At 38.3% G+C, this 14987-nt stretch overlaps 1 protein-coding gene across 2 annotated transcripts in view; it reads right to left on the reverse strand.

Moving 5' to 3' along the window:
• Ace2 (angiotensin converting enzyme 2) overlaps positions 1-14172 on the reverse strand; it is a 54142-nt gene extending 39970 nt beyond the window's left edge. Inside the window, exons 1-3 of one of the 2 annotated variants that reach the window (XM_047535682.1) lie at positions 13992-14172; positions 12991-13218; positions 2424-2582 (exon numbers count right to left, since the gene is read on the reverse strand). In XM_047535682.1, the coding sequence (XP_047391638.1) occupies positions 2424-2582; positions 12991-13176 (345 nt within the window). In that variant the 5' untranslated portion in view covers positions 13177-13218; positions 13992-14172. Of the gene's footprint in view, positions 1-2423; positions 2583-12990; positions 13280-13991 lie in introns of both variants that reach the window. The other variant, XM_047535681.1, reaches the window with a different exon arrangement.
• Positions 14173-14987: the final 815 nt, after the last annotated feature.

Consider the following 14987-nt stretch of genomic DNA (forward strand, 5'->3'; position numbering starts at 1 on the left):
TGATGCCTCGAAATGTAGCAATTCACTTCTTTTCCATGTATCTTCCTGTATGTAGGGGAGGAATACCTCATTTAATTTTCCTCACTGTCAACTAGCACATAATAAATGCATGAGGAATAACTGAAATAAACAGATCTACCAGAACCCCAAGAATGTTTTTCAATTCCATATACACAAATATGTGTATTTTTTGGTTTAATTCAGCATTTATTAAGCCTCTACTATGTCCTATACTTTGACAATTCTGAAATGAACACATCCCTGGCTCTCAAAGACCCCAGAGTCATGAGACAGTGAGGCAGCTATGAAATTAATAACTACATAACAGAATGACAAGTGTTATAACTGTCACCAAAAAGTGATGTGACAATATTGGCTAGGGGGTGGGGGAATAGAGACCGATAACCTGGAGATTCAGGAATGACTTCAAATGGAGGAGACATTAGAGCCGTGTCATGTAGAAGTAGGAATTAGTCTGGTAGAGAAGGGAAGTAGAGAGAAGAGCCTAAAAGATGGGAGGAGTTTGGAAATGACAATGCATTTTCAAGGAGTGGCGGCAAGTTGAACAACAGTGGAGTAACAATGTTCATTGAGGGAAGTGGAGGACATGAGAAAGGCAGAGGTAAGCAGGGGCCAGATCATGAGGGACCATCTATGCCATAGTGACAAATTTGAACTCTGTTCTGTAGGTAAAAGAAAGTAAAGAAAACCATGTAAAGAAAGACGTACTATACAAAGTGTGGCCCATGGATCAGTGCAAAGCAGCAAAAGGTCTGTTTCCATGCTGTGATAGGTACAGGAATTGAGAGAGAGAGAGAGAGAGAGAGAAAATGAACTTTGAAAAATTATTTGATATTTCCATGGCACATAAGTAGGTAATTAATGAACTTAACCAAGTATTGATTTACAATGGATTGGAAATAAAGGAAGAAAGGAGGGAGAAAGGGAAGAGATGGTTGTGACTGGGGAAGAAGGAAGGAAGGGAAGAGATGAGAGGGAGTGGGAGGGAAGGAGGGAGGAAGGAAGGAAGGAAGAGAGGAAGGGAGGGAGGGACAGGTTCTCTCCCACAGATGATTTAAGAAGCACTGTATTAAAGGTCCTGTTTCCCCTTTTCCTAGTTTCCTCTTCCATTATTCTTCCACTCTGCTAGAGTCATTATACTACAATAGTAAAGAGATAACCAGGCTTGAAACTTCCACAAAATCCCATAGTCCAAGAGAACAAACCTAAATTCTTTACCTTGCCACAAAACCCCTCATAGTCTCTTCTCTGCCTGCTTCCTCAACCTCCTTCCTCTTCACTGAACACATGCATCCTGGACTCTCCCTCTTTCCCAAACTTCAAGCTCTTACTTGCATTTAACCAGTTTTAAAATCTGGCTACATATTACAATTATTTGGGGATCTTTTAAAAACAGAATGTCCAAGTTCCACCCAGGCTAGACTATGCTGCCTAAGTTAAAATGGCCAAGGTTTCTCATGGCGTCCTTATGAAAACAATGGAGAAACATGGAATGGATAAGATAAAGTGGATTGATAACTAGTGGGATAATTGGATCCAAAGAATGCAGAATAATAAATATCAACTTGTAGAAATAAATACCATATGGTTTTATCTCTGCCCTTATCATGCATTTTTATTTTTATAAAAATGTCCTTGTTCCAAAGGACAAGTAACTGAGAAAGAAGACTTTGATGTTAAATAACTAAACATTTTAGATAAAAATATTTCAGTAGGTTATAACAGGGGTCTGCAAACTATGTTCTGCAGACCAAGTCCTGGCTGCTGCTTGTTTTTGTTATTTTTTGGAACACAGCCACATCCATTCATTTATATATTAGCTATGGCTGATTTCCTGCTACAATGGCAGAGCTGCCTAGTTGTGACACCAACAATATGGCCTGCAAAACCTAAAATAGTTACTATTTGTTCCTTTACAGAAAAAACTTTGCCAATTCCTGGGCTAGAGGAATGGAATGAGGGATGTTATTGGAACAGGGGTGAATATAGGCTTTCTCGAATTTGGACAAACTATCTAAGAAAACAAAATTTTGAAGTGCCATTTGAGGGCAACGTTGGTGGAAGAGATTCGGAGACTCCACTGACAGTGAGGTTGACATGAGTCAACCATGGCATTTGGCTATCAAAAAACAAAACAATCTAATACGGTCCTAGACTGCCTTAGCAGGTATAGATCATAGGGTGCAGAATGTCATATTCCTGCTCACTTCTGTGCAGATCATAACCCAGCGTCTTCTTCCACCCTCTAAAAGATTCCAGTTTGGATAATAAATTATAGTCACCTGACCTTTGTAATGTCAGCATTACTATCTTTGCAGATGAAGGAAGCATCCATGGGTGACATTAATATTTCTCAAACATTTCAACTCCTGGGGGCAGTACTGAAATGTTCCTGAACATACCTGTTTCTGTTTTTCGGTGGAGAGCACCGAGGACCCACTTTGCTGAAGTGCCTGCAATTGACGCTTGACTGTGAGATTCTGAATGTTTTGTAGGGGATACGTTTTAGCAAGCTTTGACTGTTCTTCATAAAAGGCAGACCATTTGGCCCCAGCCTCATTCTGAAATGGCAAAAAATAAAATTGAAGTTGGAAGAGCACTGATTAAATAGATAAAGCAGAAGATATGGTCCAGAGAACATCTGGTGAAACATATACTATTTCCTGAGTGGCTTAGTCCTCTACTTTGCTGAAGGTCAAGGTCAGGTTAAAAGTGATCAGGCCACTCTTGGTCACTCTCTCTTTTTGGCCCAGTGCCTAGTTTTCCCAAGGGTCCTGTCCCCAGAACTGGAAGTAAATTCTCACAGATAATACACACTGTGAGGCCTTGGAATTTATGGCCTTAGTGCAGTGACGTGGGCGAGTTGGCTAAGGATTCAAGGATGAATGCTTTTAAAGGAGAACTGAGTAGAGCTCAGAGTGGACATAGTGGGAACATAGTCCCTCATGACCATGGGAACCAAGAGGAATGAGAACCAGATCACAGTAAGCTCCTAGGTGCCATGACTTAGCACAGAGATTCTGACCTCAAGTTGTGATCCCAAAAGAAGACTTCACAGGACATGGCCATTTGGTAGCCATGGAAATTTTCTACCAGCAGAAGAAATCAACAAGCAGGTCATGATGCCAGGACATGCTTGTTTCCCCTCCCCCCATCTTGAATATCAATAGGAAAGTGGACTTCTCCAGATTTTTCTTGCACAGTCTTCTCCCAATAAACAAATTCATTTCCACTTATCAAAGATTAAAATGAACAACTACTTTGTATATCATACTGCCCTAGACCATACAAAAGAGGTAGCTGAGGCTGGCTTTGAACCTGCCATCCTCCTGCCTCAGCCTCCTGAATTGCTGGGATTACAGTATGCACCACTGTGCCCAGCCTCATTTAAACTTTTAATAACCCTGTGAGATAGAAAATCATGGCATCTGCATTTTTATATGTGTAGGAAGGGACTTAGAGAAATAGTGGAGCTGCCAATCAATTGCCAGCATTCAATTCAGGGCCCTTGTGGCAGACAGACTCTAAGATGGCTCCCATAATCCCTCCCTCTGGTGGGCACAACCTTGTGCAATTTCCTTCTCTTAAGAGCAGACCTGAGACTTGCTTCTAGCCAACCATGTACAGCAAGGTGACAGGATATATATATTTACATCACAAAAGATTATAAGTTTTATCTGGCTAGAAGACTCCCTTGTTGACTTTGATGCAGCAAGAAGCCATAATATGAGTTGTCCTGTGGAAAGGGCCACATGGGAAGCAATTGAAGAGGGCTTCTAACATTCTGCAATAAACCAAGGACCTTAGTTCAGCAGCATACAAAGATCTGAAAGTTAACACTAACCACACTGGCTTGGAAGTGGATCTCTCTCACCTCAAGTCTCAGAGGAGACCCTGACTCTAGCTACCACCTTGAATATGACCTTATAAGAATTAGAAAAAGAAGATCCATCTAAACCGTGCCTGGGCTCCTGACCCATGAAAACTGTGGCATAATACATGTGTGTTGTTTTAAGCCACTAAGCTTGTGGTAACTTTACTATAATAGATAACTAGTACAGATCCCAAAGGCAGAACTCCAGGTATGACTGCACTTTCCAGGCTAAGGAATTTTACTTTTATCCTGTGAGTATCAGGCAGTCACTGAGAAGCTTTAAGCAGGCATGTGACATGATGGAAATGGTGCATGAAAGTCACAATAATGGACCAAACAAGAGAAAATAGTGGCAGTGAAAATGGAATTTTTTTTTTTCCTGCAGTGCTGGGAATTGAACCTAGGGCCTTATGCTTGTGAAGCAAGTGCTCTATCAACTGAGCTATATCTCCAGCCCTAACTTTTGTCTTTATTGAACACCTGCAACCCCTCAGGAACTGCTTCTCAGTTAATCTTCACATACACCAACTTTAAAAAAAAATTTTTTTAAATATATTTTTTAGTTTCAATGGATATTTATTTATTTATTTATTTATATGCAGTGCTAAGGATTGAACCCAGGGCCTCACACATGCTAGACAAGTGTTCCACCTCTGCGCCACAGCCCCAGCCCCACATAGGACAACTTTTTTGAAGCAGTTGTCATCATCTCCATTTCAAAAATGAGGGAAACGAGACACAGAGCAGGTAAACAACTCTTCTTAGGTCATATGGCTAGTAATTGAAAGGACCAGGGCACCAACCCAGGTGTATTTACCTCCAAAGCTAATGCTCTGAACCACTGTCCTATCAATTGTATTTGACACATTCTAGTTTTCTCTCTAACATGCAGGAGTGGGAGGAAGTGAACAGTGGAAAGAAGAGTTTGGTCTAAGAATACTGGCTTATCAATCCCTACCTTTCTTCATCCTATTCAGGATCATTTACTGTTATTTAAAATTCTTGGTAAAACTTTGATGCCAAATTATAATTTCATTGTTGATCTATTTTGGAAACAACTCACAACTCCCCCAAATTCTTCAGTCTTCCAGTATTTTTTATTTTACTGCGTGTGGGTACTTTGAGGCTGATTTATTTTTGTCACTACTACTATACAAGTGTTATACTTTATATTACCAAAAAATTACTTCACATTGACTTGCATTTTGGCCTCTGAGAATATACTGTTCCTTCCCAAGCTATTCTTTTTAATATTATTTATACCTTATTCCATATCCTCGCCTTAAGGCTCCTAAGCCTTAATAAAACAGATTGGCTGGAATGCAGAGAATGGAAGTCAGTTCATATATACTATTCAGATTGTTTAGATAATGGTCAACAGCTATATGTAGTTTTTAGACCCGAATAATGGATGAAATGAAATACAGTATGCTAGTTTACATAAATCCAGGACTTGAGAGAAACTATTACAGATAAAATAGGTGACATTCCACACTATCCCCGTGCAAGGCAGGAGAGAAGCAACTAAAACAGAAAAATTCTCCACAGCCATGCCTGGGAGTTTGGGGACAAGACACACATTGTTCATCTAGTACCTTGGAACCTAACAAGTTTGGAGGAAAACCTCTACCCTTGAGTTCCATATGCTGGCCCAGATCAGGACCTCAAAACCACATCAGGTTCAAAAGATGAAAGTTGCATAGATTACATTTTAAGTATATCCCCCAAACTGGAATATTTTTTTAAAAAACTTCTTTTAAAAAATATTTTTAGTTGTAAATGGACACAATACATTTATTTCATTTATTTATTTTCATGTGGTGCTGAGAATCAAACCCTGTACCTCACATGTGCTAGGCAAGTGCTCTATCACTGAACTACAACCCCAGCCCAAACTGGCTTGCTTTTTTTTTTTTTTGGTACTGAGAATTGAACCCAGGGGCCCTTAAATACTGAGCCACATGCCCAGCTCTTCTTTATATATTATTTAGAGACAGTGTCTCCCTGAGTTGCTTAGGGCCTTGGTAAGTTGCGGAGGCTGGTTTTGAACTCATGATCCTCCTATCTCAGCCTCCAGAGCCACTGGGATTACAGACCTGCTTTAATGTGCCCAGCTCCAAACTGGCATGTTTTTAAAAACACTTATTCAACAGTAATATAACTTATGAATATGAATCCCACTACTCCACCTTAGGATTCAAAAATTTTTTTGTATTTTAGATGGGAGGTTTAATAGTTTAAAATTTTAACTTTTAAACACTTACAAACATTTTTTAGTTTTTCTGTATTTTATCTATGGAGGGAAAAGTGCTCAGCCCTGAATTCCATTTTACTTGCATTACAGTGATCTTTCCTCACTCCTATGCTCGTGTGTGGGTATTATGGGTACACTGAAGCATGGAACAGACCCATTAGAGATAAAGATTAAGTTAACCTTTTTTTCCTTCAGTACAGAATAGTGGTTTTGAATGACCCTGCTCTGCGGTGCATGGTGGTGCATGCTTGTAATCCCAGCAACCCAGGAGGCTGAGATAGGAGGATTGCACGTTCAAAGCCAGCCTCAGCAACTTAGTGAGACCCTGTCTCAAAATAAAAAAATAAACAGGCCTGGGAATGTAGTTTAGTGGTAAAGCGTCCCTGGGTTAGATCTCCAGTACCCCCCCACCAAAAAAAAAAAAGTATGGCCCCCAGCTTCTGATAACTAAGAAATATTTATGAAGTGTTCTTAGAGATCTTCCAGACTCCAGTCTTAAACATGCACTCCAGCTGCATGGACAGAAGTTTGGAGCGGCTGTAGTTGGTACCACCAAATACTAAAACAGTGAACCAGGGTGCATCTGCTAGCAATGGAATCTTGTTCTCTTTAGGGAAAAAAATGGTCCATGGACCACCTATGTTGCTGGAGAACTTCCGGCTTTGCTATTAAAAATCAAGTGTGTCTTTTCTAAAGTTGCTTTTAAGGAGGTCCTGATTTCTCCATACAGCAAGCACTAGGTTTATCTTTGTGCAACTTTAGGTCAGGATTGAGGTGCACTAACAAAAGATTTTGGTTATCTTTCTATTTGCTTAAACTCTTACTATTATTTACTCCATTTCACCTTCATAACTAGGTTTATGATTTAGCTTTTACTAATGTTCTGATTAATGAACTTGCTAATTTCCCATATTTGTAAACCTTTGGGAAGATTTACAAAGAACTCTATCTAAAAACAACAACAATAAAGTTACAAAGAAGGGGCAGCACATAGAAATATCATTTTACTGAGAAGTTAATTATAGTTTAACTGATGAATATTCAATCTGTATTTGCTGTAAGGCAAGGGGGAAATTTATTGTGTTGCATGTGACAAGAGTTTGGTATTTAATTTTCACTGAATTTCTGAACTACTTGGAAACCTGCTTTGTTCAAACCAGATGTTTTCATTTATTAATTGCTGAACAAACCTATTAGCGCATAAGCACGGATAACAAATAGAAAAATTATCTTTTCAATAAAACATGTCCAACTGTCCAGAGAGTGGTGATATTTTCAGCTTGTTAAAGTGATAGCGACCTTGATATAGCATGAATGTGTGTTGTCTCATGTGCAATTACTTAAGAGACCCAGCTTAGTTCTTCTCCAGGTCTCTTCTTTGAGTTGCATCTGATTTCATTATCAGTTTTCATCTGAATCCATTGGGAAAGTGTATGATCTTGTTTTGTTTCTTGGCTGGGAATTACTTAATCTTAAAAGTTCTGTAAGGCCGGGTGTGGTGGTGCACACCTGCAATCCCAGCAGCTCAGGAGGCTGAGGCAGGAGGGTCATGAGTTCAAAGCCAGCCTTAGCAACTTAGCAAGGCCCTAAGCAATCCTAGCAAGACCCTGTCTCAAAATAAAATATAAAAAGGGTTGGGGGGCTGGGGTTGTGGCTCAGTGGTAGAGCACTTGCCTAGCATGCGTGAGGCACTGGGTTCAATTCTCAGCACCACCTATAAATAAATGAGTAAAAGAAAGGTCTATCAACATCTAAAATATATATATATTTTAAAAAGGGTTGGGGATGTGGCTTGCTGTTAAACACCCCTGGGTTCAATCCCCAGTACAAAATAATAATAATAACAACAATAACAATAATAATAATGTCTTGGGGACTGGGGAGATAGCTCAGTTGGTAGAGTGCTTGCGTTGTAAGCACAAGTCCCTGAGTTCAATCCCCAGCACCGCAAAAAAAATAAATAAATAATAATAATAAATAATGTCTTGTAAGAATACATAATGAGTGGAGTCAACCACATAAGCACCACAATGACAGAGAAAAGTAGAGAGCTTTGCAAACCTGTTTTGAACCAAGATTTTTTTCTTATCCCTATCCGATGCTCCTTGTCACACTCTCGGTAGGAAGCGTTTAGGACTCTATACTGATCAAGTTTGATGCCCTCTATTATTTTAAGTTATATTCTCACAACTCAATCTAAGGATTGCCAGAATAAGTCAGATTCATAGGCTGAGAAGTCCAATATCCTGAGAGCTCAAAGTTATACCAAGGAGCAATATGGAAATAGCAGATTGTCTTCAATAATGTTAAACTGATAGGATATAAACATACAAATGTCACATTGATTCCCAAATTTCCCTTCTTGTATAAGTTATCTGTTGCTACAATAATACTATCTAAGAAATAACCAAAAACCTTAATGGCCTAAGTATTTATTGTTTGTGTCTAGAATCACTGGTAGTTGGCTTCTGCTGGGCAACTATTCCACGTGTCTCTCGTTTTCAGTTGGCTAGCCCAGGCAGGTTTTCTTGGCAAAGGCAAAGATGTAAAGAACAAGCCCAATTATTCAAGTGCATTCCAAGCCTCTGCTTTCATCATTGCTGCGAACACAAACCAAGACACATGATGAAGGACACAGTAACATAACCTGCTGTGGGATGGCACTGCAAACTGACGTGACATTAGACACTATTATAGGAAAGGATGAACAACTAAGCCCATCAATGCAATTATCCATACTTCCTTAACCCACAATGGATCTACAATTCACACATTTGTTTAAATATGTCAAAACCTATTTACAGTTCTAAATGTCTCACGTTTTTTAGATTAAAGAACAGCCCAGTTTTACAAGTCTTATCAGTTTTACCACCTGTGGTGTAAATGGCACTTCCTTCTGTTTACTCTAAATCTATCTCTATTGAGCTTTCAACTGTACTGCCTTTCTAGTTATTAAGAGGTTTGGCCAATATAGCTGGGAACACTTATCTATTCTTTCTTGTTCCATCTCAAATTATTCAGATTTTTAAAAAAATTTTGAGTCAGATTTTCTGCAGCTCCCAACTTTCTCTGATCCCCTTATATCATTCTGATTGCTCTTTTTAGTGTAACGGTGTCCATTTCTAAAATTCTCCCTTTAAACATGGCCATAGCATCATGTTTCTATGGGAAAATGTTCTCTTTTATATCCACAATCTTCTAGACCATTGTGGTCCTGGAAACTTATTCAGTTAGTCTTCAAGGAACAATACTGAATGACTTCTAGGTTTGTTCCTGAATTAAAAATGATTTCTGATGGCTCATTAGTTCCCAGGAGAAGCCAACATATAGTCAACTTTGATTTTCTAGATCACTTCTAATTTATGTATTTTTTTAAAAAATATTTTTTAGATGTTGATAGACCTTTATTTTATTCACTTATTTATATGTGGTGCTGGAATTGAACCCAGTGCCTCACACATGCTAGGCAAGTGCTCTACCACTGAAACACAACCCCAGTCCCCTGAATTTATGTCATTTTACTATGAATCACAACTTTTGGTGGCAAGATTATTTTTTATTATAATTTGATTTTTTCCAAACACTTGCCTATGTATCAATAATCTGCCAAAGATCTGCTTTATGGCACATTATATTCATGTCATTGGAGAACTTTTTTCAGAATTTGTAAAATCTCTTTGAGGTAATAAATGAATATACCTTTTTAAGGTATCACAATATTGAGATTCAAAACACCAAGTGTCCTTAAAAATATTAATGATGATTTCAAATATTTTACTTGCTTTCACTTAAGAGTCGATTATTGCTGAGCAAATGTTAAACCCTGGCGATTACAGGGGCAGTTATTTTCTCTGTCCAAGAAGTTCATTTATAGTTTAATCCCAAAGAAAATAAACTAGATCATCAGATAGTCTCATTAAAATAAATCCACACTGTTTTTAATTTAGCAAGTTAGTACATTTTATAAGAACAGATGTTGGTCTGTAATAAAACATGAAGTCAGTAGTATATAAATTTATGGGGATGAATTCTCCCCTTTGTGCAGGAAAGGTTTGTTGTCAAGATACACAGTCAAAGGTTGATATTTGTTAATTCTTGACCCTGAGTTTGCTGCTTACAGGCCAAGAAGCAGGCAAAGAAAGGAACATTATGGCTGTTTCTGGGAACTGCATTGCCCCCAAGTTCATACTGTCCCAGTAGCTGCTCTGTGAATCTCAGCAGAGTCTCAGAGGTGGGAGACTCTCACTTTCCCCAGCTCTGACTTTTTCAGGTAAGTATTTATTTAAAAACTACCCACTGAGGGCAAAAGAGGATAGTAGGGAGGGGTGATATGATTAAAACCCAATATATGCACGTATGGAAATGTCACTCATTAATTTGTACAGTTAATATCAGTTAGTATTTATAATTTAAGAAGGAAAAAAACCTGCTACCTACTTGAGATAGCAATGACACTGTGGGCTTTTCAGAATATAAAATCCCTGAATAATGCTATTGTCATCAATGTTGATGTGGAAAACTGCCAGACACGGTGTTAAGATTACACTTACATGCATTCAAACACATGTAAATTCACTAAACTCAGTAATGTGGTACAGTATAGACTATATTACTAGTATTATGGTTATAATCTTGTTTACAGATGAGGGAATTGGGGCTAGTTAAGAAACTTGCTCAAGACCCTCAGCTTATAAGATTCAGAGGTAGGATTTGAACCTTACCCAGAGTAGGTCTGGCCCCAGAGTCTGCACTTAACTATAGCAGACACTTATACATGACCACAATATGCATATCCTTATAGCATAATAAATCTCAGCAATTCCGCAACTTAACATCTGCCACAGTGCCCAGTGCATCAGGAATCTCAAGACATGTAATCAGAGAACAGAAGGAACCATTTCCTCCCACCTTCCCAGGTAAACACACACAGGTGCCCTGAGAGCATTCATGTCCCTTCTCCACTGCTGAGGAAGGAGATACAGGGCCTCTCATTTGCTTCTTGCATTTAAATATTCTCAATGTTCCTTTCAAGTGCCTATACCTTTCTTTCAATTTAGCCACACTTAATTTATATTAATTTATAGTCTTTCATTTCATTTTGTCCAATTCAAAAGTGATAGCACTTTAATGATTCAGAGGTGGTTTCAAAGAACATCACTACATCTCATTCCATACATGCCTTCTCTACATCTGGGCTCTCAACAGAACTGTTACATGCTTCTTCAAAATCCTAACTCTGGGGTTGAAGATTTAGCTCAGTGGCAGAGCACTTGCCTAGCATGGTCAGGGTCCTGAGTTTGGTGCTTGGTCCTGGACAAAAAAAAAAAAAAATTCCTAACTCCTTGCTGTCTCTCCCTCCAGAGATGGTTCACATTCTCCCCTGGATGTGTATTCCTCGATCTGTCTCCAAAGGTGCCTCTTTTGGGATGACCCATATTCTCCCTTGAATGTGTATCTGCTTTGCTAAATAAATCTGTATCTCTGAAAGCAAAAAAACCAACTCCTTCTCATACTAATAACAATGATGTCTTACTGTTCTCCCATGCCCACAAGCATCAAGCACTGTTCTGGTGGTTTTGTGTACTAATTCAGACTTCATAGCAATGCTATGAGGCACATGAGTATTAGTTACTTTTTCACAGATGAAGAAAGTAAGACCCACAGAGGCTAATTAAGTAGCTCAAGATCGCCTACCTAAAAAGTGGTGGAGTCAGAATTTGGATGTAGGTAGTCTAGCTCGAGAGCTTTTGGGCATGATGCTAGTATACCTCATCATCACCCACGAACCATTCAGCTGAGAATGAAAACAAAACACTGCAATAACCTCCAACAGAAATCAAATAAAAATTGGGTGGGGGGGGCAGGGTGCAATGAAGAGATGAAGAGAAGTAAGACCAAAACGTAAGATAAGATAAAACAACTTCTGTGTTAACACTGAGCTGTCCAAATCTCCTGGCTTTCCTCTGAATTTCAGAAAATCGAAAAAAAAAAAAGTAGCTTGAGGGATTTCAAATGAGGCAGCAGTTCTCAGATTTGATCTATTCAGTGAATGGTAATAACTTCAATCAAATATGCAACACACTAATCATTTGAAAAAAAAGTTTCCAAACTATAATACTTTTGAAGGCAAGTACTGCTGCACAAATGACACAAAAATCTTTTCTCAAATTATGTGATTTTCAAGCACTTAACTGTGTAAGGATACTGCTTAGGGATCTGTGAAAAAATTCTTAAATCCTTGCACTTGTTAAACAAAGCATTTTGCTTTCCTAAAGCATCCTGAGATTTTTTTTCAGAACTGGTTTAATCATAGTTTTTCTTGGAGGGCTCTTCTGTCACTTTTGGAAGTCCCTAAGAACTCCGTGACAAAGAAAGAAGGAATTCCCAAGTCCAGTCTCACCCAACCCCTGGTTAGCTTAATTACTAGCTGGTTCATTCAGTAAGCCTCCAGTTGCATTTTTCAGTTAATATGTCATTTCAGTCTTTAGCTATTCCTGTTGACATTATAGACTAGAGGAAATTATTAACTCAATTATAATAGTATTTCCATGAAATGCTTTATAACTCTATGATGACAATTATTATGGTAACTCTGTAAAGCATATTCACTTGTTTCTAGAATCTGGACTGAGACCAATGAGTGATTTTGTAGCCATTTCTTAAAATGAACTACAAGGTCAATTAAGTTTAGTCATCTGGGACTACAGAATCAGGGATACAAAGGCAAACTTCCAACCTTATAGCTCAAGAGATTTCTTTCATTTCCCTTTTTAGTTTTATGGGCAGTAATTCTAATCTGTAAGAAGCAACAAATAGCCCCTGTGTAAACATGAGAACTCACCATCTTTTGGGCATTCTCCTCACTGATATTTGTGTTATAATCCCAAGAAGCAAGTGAACTTTGATAAGACAGGTCTTCAGCTTCCTGGTTAAACTTGTCCAAAAATGTCTTGGCCAGTTCCTCGATGGTGGACTGAGCAGCAGCCACAGCAACAAAGCTGAGAAGGAGCCAGGAGGAGCCTAACATCTTTCCCCGTGCGCCAGGATCCCATCCACTGAACAACTTTCCCTAGAGTAAAATTTCCTCATGAGTTTTTCTCTCTCTTCAGCCTTTGAACTTGGGTTGGGCACTGAGGAGGGAACACACACACACACACACACACACACACACACACACACCAAAAAAAAAAAAAAAAAAAAGAAAAGAAAAAAAGAAAAGAAAAGGAGGAGGAGGAGAAAACGAAGAAGAAAACAGTAAACAATCTGCTGAACCAATATAAACTTAATCCTGGAAAGGACAGATATGTAAACAGATTTTAGAATGATTTTCTTTAAAGTAAAACAAATAAAGACATGTTATTCATTAATCCTAGCAAACCTTAGCTTTCCTAGCACTTTATGGTCACATCAAAACTTGCACATTTGGTTAATATATTCTCCCAAAGCCGTTAAATGTACACTGAGGGTATTATGATTTTATAGTCATGGAGAGGGTTAGAATTAGAGATCATGGGGTAATGTTGGCATTTATGTTTTTCTGACAATTCCATTAATAGTTAGTTATCCCTCTTTTATTTTTACTTCCAGTCCATGTTCCCAGAAACTCAGTACTTGGGTAACATTTCCCCTTTCAAATAAATGACTCTGTCTTTAAGAAATTCATTTTTTGGATAAATCTTAATTTCCATGGCCATTTTTTAAAATTATAAGACTGCTCTCCATGCATGGGCTAATACTCTGATCTAGCCATGGAAAACTTCAAAAGGCTCATTTTCAGCTTTTTAGATGACCATGTTAAACACCAGTTCTAAGGCTGACTTCATTATGTTCTTTTTCACTTACCTGTTCAAAACTCAGTTGAGGTTAAAGAGAAGTAAGAATGCCTCCACATGTATGAAATCCAAAGAATGCCCATGTCAAGTTCTGGTCATCCATAGCCATGCGATCATGGCAACATAGAACACAGAGAGATTTTAGTGGTTATCCTGCTGATGTCAGGCGCTAGCTCAGTGTTCTCAGTAACAGGTTGTAAGCATGTCACAGATAAAAGAGAGGAGCGACTTTAAATGGCAGGGCTCATGGACCTGCTTGATTGTGATTATGAAACCTTCACACAGAGAAAACATTTCTTCACCCAGAAAAACAAGTCTTCCAGGTTCAGATGAAATGGCAATAACCAAGCCTTAAAAAAATTTCCACTTCTTAACTTTATTCCAAAGTTGTGCATATTGTTTTAGAATAAGAAAGGAACAATAACTGTTTAAAGTACTTTGTGTTGTAATATTTTAAAATTTTTATTGGTATACTGTAATTGTACATAATAGTGGGATTCATTATGCCATATTCATATATGCACATATTTTATTTAAGCATCATAACAAACCTAAAGGCAAATATTTTTATTGCCATTTTATTGCCTATGAAACTGCTTATGAAATTACTAAACCTCAATAATCAGTGGTGGAGTTGAGGCATAGACCCATATAGTCTGATTCTAGAATACAGACCCTTAACTAAATTGTAGTTGACAGTCTAAGAGTGGTCATGGAGCTATAGGTAAAAAGGAGCAGAGAGACTTGTGCCTTTAGTGAAGATGATGGATTTGGTATTACTACATCAAATATGAATCTAAAATATACTATAATTTGACAAAACAAAGCAGTTGACAAATTTAAATAACAATAAAGAATGTCTAAAGAAAGTGAGATTCGGGGGTGATCAGTGCAGAAGTTCCAGTAAGGCTCCTTTCGTATTCAAGGAAGCTGAAATCCACTGACTTCTCTCACACATTAGGAGAAAAACAGGCTACAAAAACGGGAATAGCAAGTGAGTCTTTGA

Source organism: Sciurus carolinensis, chromosome X (genome assembly GCF_902686445.1).
Source record: "Sciurus carolinensis chromosome X, mSciCar1.2, whole genome shotgun sequence".
In the NCBI taxonomy this organism is placed as follows: domain Eukaryota; kingdom Metazoa; phylum Chordata; class Mammalia; order Rodentia; family Sciuridae; genus Sciurus; species Sciurus carolinensis.